Source organism: Pyrus communis, chromosome 6 (genome assembly GCF_963583255.1).
Source record: "Pyrus communis chromosome 6, drPyrComm1.1, whole genome shotgun sequence".
NCBI classification, from domain to species: domain Eukaryota; kingdom Viridiplantae; phylum Streptophyta; class Magnoliopsida; order Rosales; family Rosaceae; genus Pyrus; species Pyrus communis.
In genome coordinates, this window is record NC_084808.1 from 27134972 (window position 1) to 27157409 (window position 22438).

At 36.9% G+C, this 22438-nt stretch overlaps 2 protein-coding genes across 2 annotated transcripts; one reads left to right on the top strand and one right to left on the bottom strand.

Moving 5' to 3' along the window:
* The first annotated feature begins 1270 nt into the window (after positions 1-1270).
* Positions 1271-6472, top strand: LOC137737666 (protein CHUP1, chloroplastic-like). The gene is made up of 9 exons (XM_068477208.1): positions 1271-1838; positions 2062-2150; positions 2302-3081; positions 3469-4851; positions 4963-5094; positions 5311-5492; positions 5590-5701; positions 5817-5960; positions 6108-6472. The coding sequence occupies exons 1-9, from the start codon at positions 1730-1732 to the stop codon at positions 6201-6203; spliced, it is 3027 nt and encodes a 1008-aa protein (XP_068333309.1). The 5' UTR covers positions 1271-1729; the 3' UTR covers positions 6204-6472.
* A 57-nt stretch (positions 6473-6529) lies between these two features.
* LOC137737667 (uncharacterized protein At1g26090, chloroplastic) lies at positions 6530-8734 on the bottom strand. Its single transcript, XM_068477209.1, has 7 exons — positions 8376-8734; positions 8020-8163; positions 7834-7908; positions 7545-7738; positions 7284-7455; positions 6785-7204; positions 6530-6666 (listed from the first exon to the last, which is right to left on the bottom strand). Exons 1-7 carry the CDS (start codon positions 8610-8612, stop codon positions 6535-6537), a joined length of 1374 nt encoding a protein of 457 aa, XP_068333310.1. The 5' UTR covers positions 8613-8734; the 3' UTR covers positions 6530-6534.
* Between the last annotated feature and the right edge of the window lie 13704 nt (positions 8735-22438).

The following is a 22438-nucleotide window of genomic DNA, read 5'->3' on the forward strand; positions in this document are numbered from 1 at the left end:
AATGATCCAATGAGCAATATTTAACGGCCGAAAACCCTGGTATATAAAATACACCGGAGCTCATTAATCCTGGTATACACCGGAGCACAGTAGAATTTGTACTAATGTTGTAGCTTCCTCTTCTCTGAGGCATATGGAGCAACTAGAGCCCCAAAATCCATGTTTGGATAATGGAATTTGGCTTCTGGTGTAAGTTGTGGAGCCCACATAATTTATAACCCAGAAAACTATTTTTCTTGTAATTTTCCGTGGCTTTTCATTCGCACGTCTGCAATTTTCTTCTCGAATATTATATCCTCTTTGATAAGTTCACAATCTCAAATTCCTCCGCCAAACAACTCGTTTTCAATTCAATGGATGATTCTTTGTTATGTTGTGGGTAACTTTGCTGGCCACACTTCCCACTACAAATCTCAGTTTCCAAAATCTTATCTACAAGTTCTTGTGGGCATCCTGCCATAATTTTACGCTTTGGGAGTGCTTCTACGGATGCACTTTTGTTCATAAGTATTTATGCTAAAAGTGTTTTTATTAAAAGCATGTTGAATGTTTATTGAGAATTCTCATGCTTCGTGCTTTTCTAGAAAGCGCTTCTATGACTCATAAGCAAAGCCTTTTTTAGTTGCAAGAAACACTTTTAGCCTTCCTAGAAGCAATCCCAAACATGCCCTTAAAAAGATTATACTTTTATGCTATGTGAACAGGCTAATTGATAAAAAATCATGTCTTGCATGCTCAACCCATGATATGCAACACTTGCTTCCGATTGCACGCAAAACCAATCAAAAAGATACAAGCTTTTTGGGAAATGCCAAAAAGGAAAGCAAGTGGGTTTTTAGGTCAATCACCCCCAAAAGTATGGTTTAGTTTGCTTTGTATTTGGCTACCTCTGAGGATTAAAATTTCGGCCAAACAAAAAATTGCTTACTTGAAATAGGAGTCCTTTGATTTGGGAATTCTGGACCCACCACCTTATATCAAATTGATTTCTTACCATTCATCAGTGTTTGATTTCTGCATATACCAAGTTTGTCAAATGGATCAGGTGGCAATGATTGGTCATATTTTGTCTTTTGAGCTTCTGATCAATCTAAAGCCTGACTCAATTAGGTGAGCAAAGCCAAACTGTTAGCTGCAAGAACAGTTAACAGAAATAGTGTAACTGCAGTTAAAATTTACATTTTCTGACTTTTCAGCTTTGGTTTTTGGCTTGTTTAACAGCTAATGTTCCTTAAAATCGTTGCGGTGACATGTTTGGACCCACCAAATTGTGAACTTTCAATCCTTTCGGAGAAGATTGGCCACTAGTTATTGGTGGTTGCTATAGCTCTTAGCACTAAGAGTTGTGCTGGAAGGCTTACTTATCAAGAACTTCCGGCCCAAGCAAGCCTTCTTTAATGTTTGGTCTACAAACCTCAGAAGATGATAGCTGATGATGTCGGGAATGTTTGTACTTCATAGTTAGATTTGCCTACTAATATACCTATATATGTGAGTTCTTTGAACGGTCTGGGATGTGTACAGTTGGATATGGATATCGGAAAGGGATTGTTTTCTTAATCTCTCTTGGGAATGACAGATTTTGGGTTGCTGTTTCTGCATTTTAGGGGCTTAAATGGTTTGAATTATCGGCGATGGGGTGGGGTGGAAGCAGGCGGTGGGGTGTTCCGAATTTGGTTATCTTTATAGATAAGTGAGAGCTTGAGTTTTCCCCATTTGCAATACCTTCATGATAGTCAGGTTAAGCCTCCTGGTTGCTGCTACCATTGCAGCGATTGCAGCAAGGCAGCACAGCATAAAAAACTCTGGTTCATCAGCCTCAACTGGCAGGCATTCAGGTATTCATCTCTATGAGTTCCAGAAATGTCACTTGTTTATTAATTTATTGGAACACAATTATATTGCACAAAAATGGTTACAGCTCTTTTATCCGTTGATATAGTGCAACCGAGCCATATTTAGTAAATATTGTTTCAGAGACGAGTTAAAATTTACGCCCCCTTATTGCAAAATTTTTATAATCTAAGTTCTTATAATTCTTCTGGTGATATTTTAACTTAGAAAATGGTAAAGCAAACAGTAACCATCAAAGCGAGAAGGAAGACGAAGAGCAACTTACATATTCTGATGATAGCCTCAGAGAAAAGCATGTAAGTGCATAACAAACTTCTATCAAAGTCCCATCTCTTTTGCAACATCGTAAAATTGGCAGCAAATTTTATGTTTCCTTCCTTTACCTGTAGGTTTTAGAATTCTTTTACTTATCTGTTTTTAGTTAACTAAGAGTGGTACATATTGCAGAAAGAAGAAGAAGAAGAGGAGGAGGAGGAGGAGGAGGAAGAAGACGAAGAAGAGGTTAAGTTAATTAGCAGCGTATTTAACCGTGCTAGTGATATTTCACCTGGTGATATCGGAGATGAAGATATTTTACCTGAATTTGAAGATCTTTTATCTGGGGAGATTGAAATCCCATTACCTGTTAACAAGACAGATACAAAAGAGAAAGACATATATGAAGCTGAGATGGCAAATAATGCAAGTGAGCTGGAACGGTTGCGTAATCTGGTAAAGGAATTGGAGGAAAGAGAAGTAAAGCTTGAAGGTGAATTACTTGAGTACTATGGATTGAAGGAACAAGAATCAGACGTTGATGAATTACAACGGCAACTCAAGATTAAGACAGTGGAGATTGGCATGCTCAATATTACTATTAACTCTCTGCAGTCTGAGAGGAAGAAGCTTCAAGAAGAGCTTACACGGGGAGCTTCCACCAAGAAGGAGCTAGAGGCAGCCAGGTACAAAATCAAGGAATTGCAGAGGCAGATTCAGCTCGATGCTAACCAGACAAAAGGCCAGTTACTGTTGCTCAAACAACAAGTTACTAATTTACAGGCAAAAGAGGAAGAAGCCGTCAAGAAAGATGCTGAAATTGAAAAGAAGCTGAAAGCTGCGAATCAATTAGAGGTGGAAGTCGTGGAGCTTAAGAGAAAGAACAAAGAACTGCAAATCGAAAAGAGAGAACTAACTATTAAGTTGAATGCTGCTGAAGCAAGAGTAGCAACCCTCTCCAACATGACGGAGGTCAGTCTTTCTGCTTTCTTGGATTACGTGCATGTCTTTCTTTTCTTTACGTTTTTCATATGAGAAGAAGAGAGAAGATTTAAAACATTGGCATGTAAGTTTCTTGTTTTCTTTTTCCAAACATGTAGTTTCTCTTTTGGCGTCGGCTATTTCAGTTTAGGACTTAGCCCCTGACTATTCTGAGTTGAAACTTGAGACTAGAAACCTAGAGATGCCAAGATTGAATAGTTTCTTTGTTTATCAAAAAGGATTCAGCAAGCTGGTGGAAATTGCACCGGCGATTTAGCAAGTATTATGAATGAAACAAGTTTTAATCAAGTGGCTTCAGTGCTTGTAAACATGTTCGTGTGATTTCATACTTACAATGCTTTCCCTCACATGTTTCAGACTGAAAAGGTTGCTAATGTAAGAGAGGAGGTTAATAATTTAAAGCATGCGAATGAGGACCTATCGAAGCAGGTGGAAGGTCTTCAAATGAATAGGTTCAGCGAAGTTGAAGAGCTAGTGTACCTCCGTTGGGTAAATGCATGCTTGAGGTATGAGCTCCGGAACTATCAGACACCCCAAGGAAAGGTATCAGCTCGTGATCTAAACAAGAATCTGAGCCCCAAATCGCGGGAGAAGGCCAAACATCTGATGTTGGAGTATGCAGGATCAGAACGTGGGCAAGGGGATACAGATCTTGAGAGCAACTTCTCTCATCCGTCCTCCCCTGGAAGTGAAGATTTTGACAATGTTTCTATTGATAGTTCCACGAGTCGATATAGTAGTCTCAGCAAGAAACCTGGGATAATGCAAAAGCTGAAAAGGTGGGGGAAAAGCAAAGACGATTCTAGTGTTCGTTCATCACCAGCTAGATCTTTGTCTGGAGGCTCTCCAAGTAGACCAAGTATGAGCGTTCGACCAAGGGGTCCGCTGGAATCCTTGATGATAAGGAATGCAAGCGACAGTGTTGCCATCACCACATTTGGAAAGGTGGATCAGGAAAATGACTCCCCTCAAACTCCCACTCTTCCGAACATTAGAACACAGATGTCTTCTAGCGACTCACCTAATTCTGTGGCATCATCTTTCCAGTTGATGTCGAAGTCAGTTGAAGGAGTTTTAGATGAGAAATATCCTGCTTACAAAGACCGGCATAAGTTGGCCTTAGAGAGAGAGAAGCAAATTAAGGAAAGGGCAGAGCAAGCAAGGGTAGAGAAGTTTGGTGACAAATCAAGTGTAAGTTTGAGCTACGAGCCCAGAGCCAAGGCTGAAAAGGAGAGATCAGTAGCTTTACCACCAAAACTTGCCCATATCAAGGAAAAGGCAGTTATTTCTAGCAATTCAAGCAACCAAAGTAATGATGGTAACGCAGATGGTAATGCTGTTGATCCTCAAGCAATAACCAAGATGAAACTTGCCCAAATTGAGAAAAGGCCTCCTCGGGTACCTCGCCCGCCTCCTAAGGCATCTGGAGGTGCCCCTGTTGGTACAATTCCCGGTCCCCCAAGTGGAGTACCACCTCCTCCACCTGGTGGCCCACCGCCACCGCCACCACCACCTGGTGGACCACCTCGTCCACCACCTCCACCAGGAAGCCTGCCTAAGGGGGCAAGCGGTGGTGATAAAGTACACCGTGCTCCTGAGCTGGTTGAATTCTATCAGTCATTGATGAAACGTGAAGCAAAGAAGGATACATCGTCTTTAATATCTTCATCATCTAATGTATCCGATGCGAGGAGCAATATGATTGGGGAGATTGAGAATAAATCATCATTCCTTTTAGCTGTGAGTAGAACTTTGTTTTTTTTATATCTTGTATCTTCTTATCTGAGGCATGAAATATGGTTCTCAGTACTCAAATGTTTCAAAGATTGAAAATTTATGCGTTGGATACAGGTGAAAGCTGATGTAGAAGCTCAAGGTGATTTTGTCATGTCGTTGGCAGCAGAAGTTCGAGCAGCTTCCTTCACAAACATAGAAGATCTTGTAGCATTTGTGAACTGGCTAGATGAAGAGCTCTCCTTCTTGGTATGCCATTAATGTTCTACTCGATCATATATTCCCCTCAAAAGGTTCCTTTCAATTATACAAACAAGGGATAACATTTCACTCATCAGATGGCTAGCAGGCTCAACTGCTAAACCATTAAATCTGAACTCCTTTTGTATTGCATGCTTTTCGATATTGTATACTCACAAACCCTCCTTCCACCCTCACTTAGCCATCTCTTGCTGCCTTTGGTAGGTTGACGAAAGGGCTGTCCTCAAGCACTTTGATTGGCCTGAAGGAAAAGTGGATGCGCTAAGAGAAGCAGCTTTTGAGTACCAAGACTTGATGAAATTGGAGAAGCAAGTCTCCACTTTTGTTGATGATCCCAAACTCCCATGTGAAGCTGCTCTGAAGAAGATGTATTCGTTGCTTGAGAAGTATGAACTTTCTTTTCATGCATGGAAATGCTGCTTAGAAGAAATGCTTTTTCAAATTTTTTCTTTATTCTCAAGTGATCTATTATTTTTCTTCTAGGGTGGAACAGAGTGTATATGCTCTCTTGCGTACAAGAGACATGGCTATTTCACGGTGCAAGGAGTTTGGAATTCCAGTCGATTGGTTATTGGATTCAGGGGTTGTCGGCAAGGTATGCTTCAAAACTCAAAAAAACTATACTGTGCTTACTGCTGCTAATATTTTGTATGATTATGTTATGTATCGTCTCGCAAACTTGAGCTCATGTAAGATTTTTACCACTGCAGATCAAGCTCTCATCTGTGCAATTGGCAAGAAAGTATATGAAACGTGTAGCTTCGGAACTTGATGCATTGAGTGGACCTGAGAAGGAACCAAACAGAGAGTTTATACTACTTCAAGGCGTGCGTTTTGCTTTCCGAGTTCATCAGGTATAACTGATTTTTTCTCATTCTTTATGTAAAAATAGACGGTAGAATTAGAAAATTCCCATTACTCAAGAGTTTTCAAATGTGAAGGATTTGAAATCTTAGTGAAAAACGTATAGATTTCGAATGCTAACTTGGAACTGTTTCCAGTTTGCTGGAGGCTTTGATGCAGAGAGCATGAAGGCGTTCGAAGAGCTAAGGGGCCGTGTCCATGGACAAACAGAAGAAACTAATCAGGAATCATGATTCATTCGAATTTTTTCTCTCTGTTCTCGTCTCTATTTTCTGCTGTAAATTTCATCTTGGCCGCTGAACGTCGTCGAATGTATGTTCATATGTATCAAGCGTGTATTACGATCAATAACCCATTTCAAGCCAAAAGGAATAAGTTAGAAAGATCAATCATACGAAGAGTTATTTCTGGAAGTTGCTGTGTGAGCTTTATTTCATATGCTTGGTAAAATACACAAGTCAGAACCACTTTTGTTGAAATTGTAATGAAATCAGCTTCCCTACTCTCTCACAGAGACATCTCAATTGATTATAAAATATACGAAATCATTAGGACTTGAATACGCTATCGCATTGTGATTACAAGATTTCTGTCCATGAACTTGGCACCTCCAACCTTCCCTTGAATTTTCGAAGGCAGATGAATTACGCGTCTTTGATCCCCTGCTTCCACCAGCAACTCAGATCCTCCCCTATACTGCATTTCACAGATTTTTGTATGTTCAATATCACACCAAAGATGCCGAAGATGTGCACGTCAAAGGCCATAAAAAAAATTGAGCACAATAGTAAAATGAAAATGGTTATCAGCATACTTGGTATAGCTTGATCTCTGACTTGTCAAAACCTGGCATGAAAAGGGTTACTGATTTTCTGGCTGCATCAAACTTTACTGAGGGCGTTAGGTTACCACTGCCACTTGCTGTCATAGAAAGCAGATTTCGTGCACTTTCACTTAACGTGTCCTGTATGATCGCATTCCAATCTAGAGGGGAACCCAAGGAAATATTTGGAATGCTAGCAAAAGGCAAGGGTGAAAAGTTTTTCTTGAGTCTTTCCTCTGATTCTGTGTTTTTATGTCGTGAAGCAATAGCAAAGGCTCCGGAAACCTGTGCACCAGCTTGGATTGTGCAACCCCAATAGCGTAATGCAGCATGAACAGACACTGGGTTGTCTGGGTCAATCACTAGGAAGCAGCCAAATTTTTCAGGTTCTGAGAAAGCAGATGACCCTCTCTGCGCAACACATAACAATTGCAGGATCTCATTGGATTTACAAACAAACTGCAGTTACAGGAAATAGGCTGATACTTACCTCCAACATTTGTTCCAGACTGTCCCATATTTCGGCACTCATTTTCCCATTGAGACGAGGTGTACTGCTGCTTATACTCATGGCTTCGTCCACAAGTCTCAGAACTGAAGGGCCGGCAAACCTCCCAAGGTCAGTTTTCTCAGCCGTGTTCCGCACGTATTTCAAGTACAACCTATGCACAGATCATGTGATTCATGTCAATATATGAATGTTTGTTCATGTGCGTGTGTGAGCGCGCGCGTGTGGGATGTGTTCATTGACCTTGCTTTTCTAGCTGCACCAATCATCCGCAGCATTTCCTCAGAGCTCATACCATCATATATTATTACATCAAAATTATCTTCGTTGCGGTATCTTTGTGCCACATTCCTAAAGAATTGAACAAGCCTCTCAAGCGCTAATGCGGAAAAAATAGGATCCATCCCAGGGAGCACCCCAAGCTCTTCTCCGACAATCTGCTCAATCGAAAAGACAGAAGCATCATCAATCCCCCCCCACAGATAGACCATTAATGTGTAACTAAACCCCTCAACCGATGTTACATACCTACCCCTTCGAGAACTCCTTGCGTCATATTAAGGCGCGCATCCGCTTGCTTTAGCTGTTTCAAAGGTCCTAGAAGCATCTACATTATCAAGAAAGATCCAATTTGGGTCTTGGTAACTTGCAGCATATTTCTTGACATACATTAATTATTGGAAGGGAAAATGCGAAAAACGGGATTCCGAAAACATACTTTGGTGGTTTCAAATCTAAGAGCAGAAAGATTGGGGCTGCACAATGTAGGAGAAGTTCCGATTTTTCGGTTAAGAAGGAACTCAGCAGTGGGATCTTGTGTGTGTATCACCAAGCATGTGCTAAACCCTGCCGTTGCAAAATGCTGAAAAACCCAACATATAATCAATCAGCTAAATTCATATGCTTGGTGGTCAAATTTCCCAATTGAAAACCATTCAAATCATTAAAAAAATTCAATCTTTTCACGATTAAAACTTTGCCCACAACCATAATTCCAACAAAATTTCACATTAACGTTAAATTGGGCATCGTTGGTTTCTTTAGTTTTAACTCAGACACACATTACAGAGATACCTGGGCGGCGAAAACGGCGGAGGTGGTCTTTCCGGACCCACCTTTCCCCAAGAAAGTGACCAACTTGGTTGACTTCTGAGAAGAAGCATTATTCTTGTCATCCTCCGAGTCCGAGGAAGACGCTGCCAATGCGAGAAACCGGTGTCTTGTTCTTCTTGTTGTATGTCCTGTCGGCGGAGCAGTAGGGTTTCGAAGAAGGGACAAAGAGAAGGAGTTAGGAAGGAGAAGCAAAGCCATTGGAGGAGTCAAAGTAGGTGAGACAGACAGAAGAAGGGTGGGAGCTGGTTTTTATGAGTGAGCATCAGAGAGAAGGGTGAATTTGTTAGAGACATTTTACTTGCCATCATCAATGGATGATACTTGGGTTCCATGTGCACATCTCCCTATTTTTAACGGGTTTTGTCTGGCAACTCGGATAGAATTAATAATACGGATTCGGTCATTCCTTCATATTAAAATTACGTTTTTATTCTTTTATATGTCATGCACATGTTAATTTTAACGGTCTTTAAATGAATTATTTTGAATTAGCTAATAGATGTAAACACGGATAGTAATTTTGCCAAATTGAAAGCACATAGACTAAATTGGCTATAGAACAAAACGCAGAGACCATTTTGACATTTAAACTTACTGTTTAAAAGGAAAAAAAACATGTTTACCATAATAAATGGTTTTATTACATTTCACACATTCCCGATGCTGTTGATATCATACAGATAGGAAATAATCTTACACAGTTTTTTTATATCGTTAAAGATGAATTTCATTCCCAACCATTAAAAAGTAATACATAGATGTAGTATGAACCAACAAGAAAAAGAAAATATGACAAACATGGACTTCTGAAAAAACCTTTTGATTTGAAAATTTCCAAGGTGGAAAAATCCATCGAAAAGAAAAAAGATCTCTACTTGCCATCACAAGAAATCATCGACTCTGTGGCTCCGTCTCCACCTCCAAAAACGGCATCAGCCACGGAGGATCCAAGTGCCAACGACATACAAAACTTCTAAATCTTCTACTTAGCTGCTTAGCCGCCTCCACCAAGTTCCCATTCATGCCTCTATCGTCTTCAATCTCCAATCCTACACAGTTCAACTAAAGAATGAAGCTGTCAAAATGTGCAAATATAAAGTTGAAACACCAATAAAGTTTGAGTTTCTTATAGCATATCAAACATATATATGGTACTGTACATATAGGATTTAAATTGATCACCTATAGCTAGCAAGGTCGCATATCTCTAGCCGCAGGAGAGAAAAAGTTTGGCAAGGGACTGGCGACCCTAGGTGACCTTGGTGGCAGCTCAGAAAGCTGTTTTCCACACTCATCATAATATATCACACCTGAAAATTCAGGTGGCTGGCACTTTTCTCCCATCAAAATTGACCTCTGCCACACCCCTCCTTCTCCAAACCCATCATCCACTGCTTCAACTTCTTCCCCTTTATTTTTGGAGACGAGTGGAATTGCCTTGTTGCTGAGGCTGGCCACAAGTTGCTTAGGTGCCGCCGGGGGCGACTTAGTTTGTTTTACGGGCGAGGCACGGCGGCGTACATGGTTGGCTTTGGCACATAAAGCTACAAGGGCAGAGACTGAGACGAACAAGATGATTGCTAGCGGCATTGAGGCGAAGTTGTTGGTTGCAACCTCTGGTATTGGACGAACCATGTTGTGAAATATAATTGATTATATTAAGATCATTGAATTTAAACCTGTACCGCCTTGGGTTTATATAAGAAATGGTATATTAGTTTAATTATTTTGTTTGAATTAGTTGTGGCCGGTGGAAGGTGGGGGGAACTTGTTGAATATAATTTGTTTGCTTCCTATTATTCTCTAAATGTGTGTTTTGGTTTTGATTATTAATTAATTTAGTCGTGATTTTTCTTGTGTTGTATAGACACGTGTTTAAAAGTGTTTTTAAAATAACTGAAAACGTTTTTGATAAAAATGTTATTGGAGCCAATCCTTGATAAAATTACTAGTGAATCCTGAATAGCATTTTAAGTGCACTTCAAGTGTTTTGGAACCTAAAAATATTTTCAATGAAACCGTTTTTAGTCATTCTAAAAACATTTCTAAACAATTATATGTGTCACAATCTTCTATCGATATGTAGCTGTATTAAATTGTATTATTGTTACTTGTCAGTTTGAAGTTGTAAGTTGACTTAATCTGGATTAGGTTTGCAAAACATACACCTATTCGTCTTTCGCAATTAATCACCTTCCCAGAAATGGTTCATGATGGATAATTTTATCAATTTTCTGAATCGTTAACAGAAATACCTCAGATGAAATGTTTATTCTTAATATGGTTGGGGCAACGTTGACAAAATCAAGTTCAGAAAATGTTTATTCCTAATATAATTGGAGAAGTAAATAGAGAAAGTCGGCAGACCCTTTGAAACGTGGGTGGCGAAAGCCATGAGTGGGAGGCCATTATTGCGTTTGTATGCATGGTCTGGTTGATGGAAACGGGTCATCTCTCCTTATAATAGTGCACATACTCATTTAATGTGTACATTAACGAAAAACACATTTTAAGGTTTTAACGTGCAAGTAAGGTTAGAGAGATCCTAATTTCTTCCACATCTATGACAGGTCTATGGATCGCTCAAGATAGAGATTGTAGACGACATTTAACGGCATTATCAAGGTATTTATTTACGTATTCCATGTCAATCATTTGTGAAAATTATAGAGTTCAAGATCTTGACTCATAGATTGAGTCTAATGATTTTACACAATTTTAAATTTATGTTATATTCATAAATTATAGGTGAATGATTGAAAATATGTAGCGTTTCTCGTCTCAAATGAATCAGATAATTGGGATTCAAATCTTGCACATTTGAATCTTAATACGAGTACAAGTGCATCGAACGCAAAATTAAGTATAACGTACCTACTTACTAGCTAGATTACTAACAATGAAATAAATAACTAACTATACCTAGCTTGTCTAGCACGCAAGAAGAATATATTTGATCCAAGCACGTCTATATGTAGCAAATATTCTTTAATAATAACAAAAAATGGAAAATCGATTTTATGTGTCGAGCTTAATTTGCCCAAATAATAATAATGGTAAACAGGAATTCTAAGGGCATGTTGAGAGATACATTGTGCTTTTACCCCATCATAAAAGTGGATTCTTGAAACAGATTGATGATGTGAAACGTTAGTTGTGATCACCGATTAGTATTTTTTTAATTTTTATATGGGAATTGTTATTGACACTTCAAAAATCACATTCTACACTCCAAACTTTTTACAGTTGAAAAAAAAAATACACTTGTGAGGAGTGTAGAATGAGATTTTTGAAGTGCCAATAACATTTCCCTTTTATATTAGTGCACTAATACATTTGCACATATCGGTTTATAATCGATGATGTTTCGGTTAGAAGATGCAATTATGAGACATATGTTTAGGGCAAAACGGGTAGAGCAAGATTTAGGAAGACTTGAAAAGAAACTTTAAAAAAATATATGGAGTACTTAGTCTTAACAGAAGACTTGACACAAAACTGAACGCAGTGACGTTCTAGGATTAGTATAACCGTCCCTACTTAGTGGGATAAAGCTTAATTGTTGTTAGAGATGCGGATGTTTTAGTTTTACATTCCAAATTTATATAATGCACTAGGACACTCGAACTTTATTTGTACATACATACAGATTCATGATGCCAACCTATTAGGCCATCTCCAACCGACCCAGCCAAAGGGCCAAAGGGCCATAGGGCTAAAAATAGCTCGGAATGACACAAAAATCGTCTCTAATTGATGGCTAGGCCAAAGGGTTTGTGGGCCCAAACCCCCAAATCAGGCTAGCAGGTTGGCCATTTCCAGCCAGCCATCCAGCCCAGCCCTCTAATGCTAGAATGTCAAGCTTGACATTTTGCCAGCCTTCCAGCTCTAGAATGTCAAGCTTGACATTTTGCTAGCCATCCAGCTCAGCCAATTTGAATGCCAACGGCTACCTGGGGTTAGCATGATGCTAGCTAGCAACGGCTAGCTAACGTCATGCTGCCGTCAGGTTACCGTTGGAATTTGAAATTTTTTTTTTTTGGGACGAATTTTATAAATAAAAAAAATCTAATTGTTTTTCCTATAAATACCTATACCATTCCTACAACATGAAAGTTGAAGATAAGAAGTGTCACGTAGATAAGAATCCTATCTAAAATTTGCACAACCAATTACATCTCGACACGTGGCACTCGAAATCCTATCCGAAAAAATTATTAAGATTACATAAAGATAAGAAATCTGGGAGTTACTTACTTTAGCGACACGTGTCACTCGAAATCTTATTCGAAAAATTTTTGAGATTACATAAAAATAAGAAATCTGGAGAGTTACTCACGTTAACGACACGTGTTACTCGAAATCCTATCCAAAAAATTATTGAGATTATATAAAGATAAGAAATCCAGAGACTTATTCATTTGGCGACAAGTGACACTCAAAATATGTCTGAAAATCTTATTTTAATATGGTTGTTTAATTTAATTAAAATAATAAATTATGTTTGGCCTATGACCCTTTGCCCCCCCTTGATTGGAGATGATTTTTTGTCCAAGGGCTATGTTTGGCCTATTGCCCTTTTGCCCCTTCGGTTGGAGATAACATAAAATATGGCCTAACACTGTTCATTAAAATATAATTTCTTGCAAAACTATAGGGCTAAAGGAGTCCTTTGATCCTCTTCGGTTGGAGATGACCTTAGTATTCATGATGACATTAATGTACCGTGATGAGTCGGTGTATCCAAATTCTAAAAGAGGTGTGGCAATTAAGTAGCACCAAACCCATCGCATGTTGGTCGACCTACAATGCAGAGCTTAATCAATCTGCAATGCAAAGAAAGAAAAAGCTTTCACACTAACCAACCTCATTTATTAATTAATTATGTCTTAATTAATGGTTATGGATGGTGTTAGCTATAGCAAATAGAGAAATTTTTTATTGTATCCGGAACACGGGTGGTATACGATATTGTCATTATATAAGTAGAGGAAAGTTATATTTTCAAATGTTCTTTAACTTGTATAATGACATGTGATATACATATCCTGTATTACGGACACACTAAAAATCTATCTAGCAAATGCTAGACAAACATCTTCTCAAAGCGTGCCGTGCCGTGCCGTCACAGCTACTCATGTTTCCTTGCAATCGATCGATTTACGTAAAATTGTAAAAACATTTACAAGATATCATAGTAATCATGCCCATAAATTGGAGTATTAATTCATTCTTCCTTTTCATTATGAAAACAATTATAGTGTCGACCGTCGACCATCCCTTCATACATGTATGTACAACCCCCAAGAACTCGATAAATTTATATCAAAACAACTCTTTAAAATTTATAACTACGTGGAATATAAATACGTAGTGTATTATTCTATATAATAAGAGTTGACAAAATAATTAATATATCTTATTTTTAAAGTAAATTAATAATAATTAAAAAAAACAAATCTACATATCATAATCTAAATAGAAAATAATATCACATGATCATATTTTAAGTACACGAAAAAATTACCCCTCAAGCTCCTACATTATGGTTCACTGTTTTCTCGACAAGAAAAATTGAAATAGTGGGGAAACCATCATATGTAAGTAATAATAAACGCTTCAATAATATTAGTATAAATCTTTCTTTTTCTGTATATTTATCTTTCCTTCACTTCATGTACAGTACTTGATCACCTGAGAAATTAAAGCTGATATGATCAATGGTGCAAGGGGTTTGGACCGGTGGGAACACGTCGCTTTTCAACACCATAACGTGGATCAATCTCCGTCGGATCATCGGCCGAGGGCTCCGATTGTGCTTGCATGTGATGATGATCATCCGGCGAAGTTTTTGATGACCTTTGGCGTTGTTGGTGAGGATGTACAAATGACGTGAAGTCAAATTTGCTTGCTAACACTTTTCTGCTGATCGTATTAGGGCGACGCTGATGATGATGATGAGAAAGCGATGATGAATAAGATCTTATGCTTTCTTTGTGAATGTTTGTGGTGGAAATCTTGGAGTAGTTGTGGAAATATTCATGAAACAAGAACAAGAAGAGGAGAGAGAGGCAAAGAATGGTGGAAATAAGGTGATGAGGAATTCTCAATGGCATGGTGGAATAAGAGGAGGAGGAGGAGATAGAGGAGAAGGGTGCGAAGGGGAAGCATGGATCAGTTAAATGAAGAACCCGATAGAAAGAGAAACTTCTCAATTTTTCTTGACAGCTTAGCTTGATCAAATTTAATCTGCTAAAGAGATACACACACACACACACACACACACACACACACACACACACATTATAGGAAAGCTGAGAGAAAAAAAAAGGTTTAAGTATCTCTAAAAATATTATGTGATGTATATTATTTCACGTGTTATAAGATGAGTGTATAACATGATTGACATGCTCGAGTTCTTAAGTATATTAATATAAGAACGTTTGCACATGTTATAAGTTTAATCACTGTTCTAAAAATCCCTGCCTAGCACTGCCTAGGCCTCGCCTAGGCGCTAGGTGGCTGGCTACTGTCCTGATTAGTCCCTAATCATTTGAAAATTAAGAAAGTGTGTCTAGACTCGCTTAGGCATCCGTCTAACCCGCCTAAGCACCCCCTAGGTTGTGACTCTCATTTAGATAATAAATAAATAATTTTCATTTTGCGCTTTAATTTTTCAATAAAATGTAAGAAACTTATTGAATATTTGGATGAACACTCATTATACGCTTGTTCCTCATGTTTTCAATATGTTACTTTATAATACATACATATATATATATATATATATCATTTCATTTTGCAATTTATGTATCCCAATATAACTATGTGGGTTTTTTAAGTATAAATAGACACTTATTTATACAATATATAATAACTTTACTTAAATCTGCCTATTCCGCCTAGGTTCTTGGCTCCGCCTAGCCGTCTAGGAGTTAGGCTCTAGCCCGTCGCCCGACTAGTGCCTAACATCTTTTAGAACTTTGAATTTAATAGAGTAATAGCATCGTGTAAACGGTGGTTTGGTTACACTATAAAATCTTTGGAGAAAAGATGAGAGAGAGAGAGTAATTGAAAATGTCTGTGTTCTTGCAAGAAAAATTTCAATGAGCTGGAAATACAACCCGATACATCAAGTATTATAATACAATTGATTGAAATTTTTTTTTTTCAAATGTTTAACCAATTGTATTATTATAATTGATGTACCGAACAATGTTCTCGACACACTAAAAAATCTCTCGGCTTCCTACCTGTCATATCAGTTTTGCTACCACCTTTCTATGCTAATTTAATGTTGAGGAGGAGAAAAGAAAAGGAGAGGACGGTAGACCCTTTTCCCAAATAAAGTTTATATTATCATTGTCAAACCCTCAATCATGTGCTTTTTTTTTTTTTTTTTAAATAAATAAATAAAATTTAAGCTTCAATTTTGTTTCTAGGATGTACTTGATGCATTGGCAGAATATGTAGTTAGTGTAAGGATTAATGTTAACCTCTCTCAATTAATGGTTGCAAAGTAAAACTCCGTACTGGTTAATTAGTTGAGTGGATTGCAACTAATTAAAGAGTGAAGGGACATGCAATCTACGTTATCTACAGACAAAGCAATGTGGGATGTGTTAAAAGGCAATCTTTTACCATTTTTGATCTGATTTTTTCGGGTACAAGTTTTCAATAACATCACAATTTAAAAATGAATTGTTATTAGTACCCCAAAAATTTCATTATATACTCCTCATAAATGTATTTTTCTTTATAATTATAGAAAGTTTGAAGTGTCAACTGAGATTTTTGAAATGCTAATAACAAGTCCCTTAAAAAAAAAAAATTCATCAAACTCAATACTTTACGAACAAGGATAGTTTGAGGATGGCAACATTTAAATTGTGAACTTGTAATTTTTTTTATTTGAATAAACGATATTGTTCACACTAAAATGAAGAGAGTGATAGCTTCGCAATGAGCTAGCAATAATTTGGTTCAAATTCGTGTTTAACGAAAAATGAATTTAAGATCTTTCACTTACAAATAAAAATGGATACCGCTAGACCGTATTTTGTAATTTAAACATCAAAGATTACATTTAAAATAAATTGAACTCATGATTGACAGACACAAATAATCTTTATATAACTTTTCATTGATTTTGACTGTTTATATAAGGGATTCGCAATTATGTTAAACTATGATTTCTTATATAAAATCATTATGGAGTTTGTTTGTTTATCCCGGACAACTGTTTAATATGTGTATCACACTTTTAGCCTAACTACAATAATTAGCTGCGGGGTGAAAAATGTTTACCAAAAGCAAGGGTTCTAGAGTCATTTGCTAATTTTGACATGCAACCGTTGATCATCAAACAAGTAAATATCCATCGGATTTGGATGTGCGCGAGTATATATATATATATGGAAATTGTTATTCATACTCTAAATTTTTTATATTTAAAAAGAAAAATACATGAGCGAAAAATGAGATTTTTAAAGTGATTATAACAGTTACCTATATATATGATAAATGCCCCAGATAATATCACGTCATTTCTTTAAACAAAATGTCACAATTCAAATCTTGACATCTCTAGCTATCAGAAGACAATTCATCACGATATATATACATACATATATATATATATATATAACATTTTGATTCATGCATATGCCACTCAAATGTAACTTCTCTCTATTCTTAGTGTTTGGGAAGTGATTTTCTCCACAGTTATAATGTTACTGTCAATTTAATCAATTGGCTCTTAATCTATTAATTAATTTGTTGGAATTTTTGTTGATAGATTAAGAGAACTCTAACATGTAAATCATAATTAATAGCTCCATAAAAGAGTTTCATTATTGACTTAAATAACTTTTGTCCGTGTTAGAATGTGAGGATAAAATCCTACACCAGTGAATGACAAAACCATGCAAATATTTATAAGCAGTGTACCAAAAATCGATCTAGGCGCTGGGCGATGAGTAGCCGTCGGGATTTAACCAAAATCGGAAGAAAAATCGGGAAAAGAATTAGGCGGTCGTTGGTCGGCCTAGGCAGGTATCTGGGCGGCCTAGGCGGGCACTGGGCGGTACCTGAAACTCTCCGGCTCTGTCGCAACTCACTGTCTCTGCACGGCAACATCGCCGGCGTCCAAACACATGGATGATTGATTGAATAAATCGAAGAGCCTTTTAGCAGATCGGAGAACCTGATCCAAAAATAGGAGATTGGAAGAAGAGATTTGACATTTATAAGGAAGAGGTCGAGTCGGTGTTGCTTCGTCTTCTAGCCGCTTACTGTGAAGAATCCGAAGTCTGAAGTCTTTTCCTTTACTTTAGTTTAAATCTATTTTCTAAATATTAATATAATATTCATACCCAAGAGTTATTGTAGCGGTGGAATCGAGAGTCTGGTGTTAAATATGTTTATCCATTTTCAAGGGTTTAAGTATTAGTTATTATCTTATGTTAATTTGTATTTTACTTCTTGTATTTTGCTTTTTTTTTAGTTGTTGTCCATTTAAGTTATGTTATTTAGTATTTTAATTAATAAAGAGATGATGTATTAGTCAACTAAATATGAATATGCATGTCCAATGAAACCGATGAAATACGTTGACGAAGCCACAATATAACAAGTTCAATGCACATCTTGAAGGTTGGGAGGATTACCTAAATCCGCCTAGTGATATAAGATATACAAAATATGACACATCTTTAGAAAGTTGTTATATCATTTAACACGTGTATAGTGATGCCATATTGAAGTTGTTATATCACTTAACACGTTATTTTTACATTTGGATACATGATATACAAGTTCAATGTAGTGTCAATATGCATTTATTTACAAGATATACAAGAAATTTACCTAAATCCGTCTAGGCGCCCACCTAGATCCCGACTAGCGTCTAACGTTTTTTAGAACCTTGCTTATAAGGAGTTGAGTTACTCCACATATTGTCTATTAGTTATATGGGGAACATATTCTGTTTTCGCTCCAGATAATCTCTCCACATAAAAGTCATAGAGAAGTTTTGCATCGTTGCATATTGCATTTACAATTGTATGCTTGCCCTTCCCATGGTACGGACATCAACTCAATTTGATTAACTTCCCTACCATTCTCGTCTACTCAGTTTGATTAACTTCCCCACAATTCTCATCTTTTGTTGCCCCTACTGACCGTATGTTTGCTCGAGCCAAGTCAAATGCTGCTTCCCGTAAAAAATTTCAGGTGATCGCATAAGCATTGTTTCCTAGTATCTTCTTGAATTGGTTCACTACTATGTGTGGATTTGGTCAACTTTGCATTTGCACTTGTCATCGAGCTCTTTGTGTTGTCAATTGTCTTGCTAATCCTCTCATATTTTCTATGTCCAACAAGAAAGAAGGAAGATCTTTGAGTGTGTTCATATTTTCTATGTCCATATTAACAAGTAATGCTCTCAGTGTATGATGCTCGTCAACAACTTCGGCAATCTTTCGAAGCTCCAATGATGCAATGTGGGTCAGTGAAATTTGGTATGCGAAGTGGCTGATCTCGTAGCTTTCCCGACTGAATGTGCATCCCACTTGAAAAACCATGAACGTTCGATAAGCCAACAGAGCCCGCATCACATCCCCTAATGCCCAATAAATAACCATAGCTAACCATTCCTCGAACAAAATGATCATAGGTATGATCGGTTGCACAGAAGATGCTTGCTCCAATAATCCATGTATATATATTACAAAATGAGTCAAACCCAAATCAATTACTGTTGGAGAACAATTCAGAAATAAACAAAAATAACAGAAATAAACAGAACTTGAAATTCTAATATTTTATTTACCAAATATATTTGATGTGCAGAATGAAATTATACAACAAATACATAAACTAATATAACAATACAATGATACTAACTTGATCACAGAAGGTAGAGGCTAGCGTAAAAGCTATGTCATTCGAACAGTATTTTCGTCCCACTCTTGTGCTTGTGGTTCTACAACGTCTACTCGACCAGGATACAACTACCAAATTCTACAACCCGCACTGGATTATAGAACTCTAGCGAATTACTTTGTGTGTTTACTCTCTGGAAATTTTGTACGGAAGATAAGGAGGAAGAAAAGATAATTATCACTTGGATACTGTGATTGCAAATATATAGGCTGTTTCACACCCTTTCAAATACATGTTCAATGTATTTGAAAGCACACAACTCTTTCTAATAGCTGTGTCTTTTAATCAAAAAGTACAACTCTTTCTAATAGCTGTGTCTTTTAATCAAAACGTTTTTTAATTAATAAATTAATTAAAAAACTTAATCCATAGCTGTGTCTTTTAATCAAAACATTTTTTAATTAATAAATTAATTAAAAAACTTAATCCGAAAATTAAAATTAATGAATCTGATTAATTTTAAATTCCAAGGCCCAAGGCCCTTGTCTTGATTAATTAATATTAATTGTATTTAGGTTATATTATATTCAAGCCTAATCCACACAACCGTAAGGCCCAAGTCTTCAATCCATTTCCAAATGGTCCAAGTTCTAATTCTAAGAAAAGGGAATAAGCTTATATAAAGGCTTGTGAAAAAATATTATTGACCAATGTGGGACAAGAGGATCTCAAACTCCAACAATACCCCACATTTGAGACGACTCTTTGGTCCTAGACACACTAAGATACGAGAGTAAACAATAGATGTGACATACATCAGGAGAAGTGTCTTTTGGACTTGAACCTACCTTAGTATATACTTATCGGATTTACTAGATTACGCAATGAATATAAAATCTTGAACTGTTCATCTCCACAGTAAACCAAGACAATAAACAAAACATATGCCACATTTACACATCACAAATTCATACGTTTGTGTTCTTTTTGGTCCTGAACAAATCCTGGATTCATGAGAGCTTTAGAGACTGTAGCCATGTAATTCTCATAAATGCGACCCCACATTTACTCTCATATAGGTGATATTGATTAAGAATAGGCTGCTACTATTCCACTTGATTTACAAGTATCAATATCATTAAACTAATGTTTCCTACATCATCAGCAGTCAGCACACTTCTTCCATCATAGGAATGGGTATGTAAGTGTGTTTCTTCTTGAAACTAGCCAAACCAGTTTGCCTATTGAACCTAGACCATGGGATCTTCAATCAACTAGGTTAAGTTTCCGTTTAGCAGTTTCATTTTACTCTATTGGCTTTAAACCCATTCCCCTCGATATATGCTTAACTTGCTCTCTAGACAAACCTTTAGTAAGCGGATCCGCAATATTATCTTTTGACTTAACATAGTCAATAGAAATTACACCACTAGAGAGCCATTGCTTTATTGTATTATGCCTTCGTCTAATTTGTCTAGACTTCCCATTATATACACTATTTTTAGCTCGATATTGTGCAGCTAAACTATCACAGTGTATACATATTGCCGTTACAGGTTTAGGCCATATGAGAACATCCTCCAAAAAATCTCTTAGCCACTCAGCTTCTCCTCCAGCCATATCGAGAGCTATAAATTCCGATTTCATAGTTGATCGGGCTATGCATGTTTGTTTAGAAGATTTCCAAGATATTGCTGCTCCTCCCAAAGTAAATACATATCCACTTGTGGATTTTGTATCATTACTATCCGATATCCAATTCGCATCAGTAAATCCTTCAAGCACATGAAGATATCTTGTATAATGCAATCCATAATTCATTGCATGCTTTAAGTATCTCAATACTCGAATTAAAGCTTCCCAATGATCATGCCCAGGATTGCATGTATATCTACTCAGTCTACTCACTGAATATGCTATATCAGGCCTTGTACAGTTCATAATGTACATAAGACTTCCAATAACTTGTGAGTATTCACGTTGAGATATAGCATCACCTCTATTTCTCTTAAGTTTGCTATTGGCATCAAAAGGAGTAATTGCATCTTTACTTTCCAAATGACCATATTTTCTAAGTGTAGCTTCTATATAATGGGACTGTGTAAGAATATATCCTTCTTGGTTTCTTTTTATTTTTACACCAAGAATAACATCAGCTAATCCAAGATCTTTCATATCGAAACTTGATTTCAATATCTTATTTGTCCAATTTATTATCTCTTTGTTAGTTCCCATTATAAGCATATCATCTACATATAAACACAACATAACGCAAGCATTATTTTGAGTTTTTGTGTAGACACACTTATCACACTCGTTTATCTTAAAACCGTGTGTTATCATAATATGGTCAAATTTTTCATGCCTTGATTGCTTTGGAGCTTGTTTAAGCCCATATAATGATTTAACAAGTTTACAAACTTTGTGTTCTTGACCTTTAACCACAAACCCCTCAGGTTGTTCCATATATATTTCCTCATCTAAGTCTCCATTTAAGAATGCAGTTTTTACATCCATTTGATGTATTTCCATGTTATGGAGTGCAGCTATAGCAATCAACAGTCTTATTGACGTAATTCTTGTTACAGGCGAGTATGTATCAAAGAAATTCAAACCATGTTTTTTACGGTATCCTTTAGCTACCAAACGAGCCTTATATTTGTCAATTGTACCATCAGGTTTTAATTTCTTCTTAAATATCCATTTGTACCCAATTGGCTTATTGCCAGGGGCAAATCGACTAATTCCCATGTATGATTTTGCATAATGGAATCTATCTCACTGTTAACTGCATCCTTCCAAAATGGAGCTTCAGGAATGGACATGGCCTCCTTGAATGATTGAGGTTCTGTCTCGGTTAATAAGGTCACAAAATCAGGCCCAAAGTCCTTTCGAATTTTTGTCCTTTTACTCCTTCTAGGTTCAAGTTCTTCTTCTTGTTGAACTCTAGACAAGGATGAACCATCATCATGTTCTCTAGGTTCATCATTGACCTCAGATACATCATCATGTAATCTCTTTTTCAATAAATTAGACTTGCCTATTTTGTATGGAAATATATCCTCAAAAAATATTGCATTTATAGATTCTATAATAGTATTGACATGTATATCATTGACTTCGGAATGAAAAACTAAGAA

Bases quoted from the DNA above. Each gene is read 5' to 3' on its own strand.
- LOC137737666 (XM_068477208.1), top strand. From the start codon at position 1,730: ATGATAGTCAGGTTAAGCCTCCTGGTTGCTGCTACCATTGCAGCGATT. The intron at 1,839-2,061 runs GTATTCATCTCT...ATTTTAACTTAG, and splicing joins CTCAACTGGCAGGCATTCAG to AAAATGGTAAAGCAAACAGT. The intron at 5,961-6,107 runs GTATAACTGATT...AACTGTTTCCAG, and splicing joins TTGCTTTCCGAGTTCATCAG to TTTGCTGGAGGCTTTGATGC.
- LOC137737667 (XM_068477209.1), bottom strand. From the start codon at position 8,612: ATGGCTTTGCTTCTCCTTCCTAACTCCTTCTCTTTGTCCCTTCTTCGA. The intron at 7,456-7,544 runs GTCAATGAACAC...ATCTGTGCATAG, and splicing joins GGTGCAGCTAGAAAAGCAAG to GTTGTACTTGAAATACGTGC. The intron at 6,667-6,784 runs GTATGCTGATAA...TGTGAAATGCAG, and splicing joins CAGAGATCAAGCTATACCAA to TATAGGGGAGGATCTGAGTT.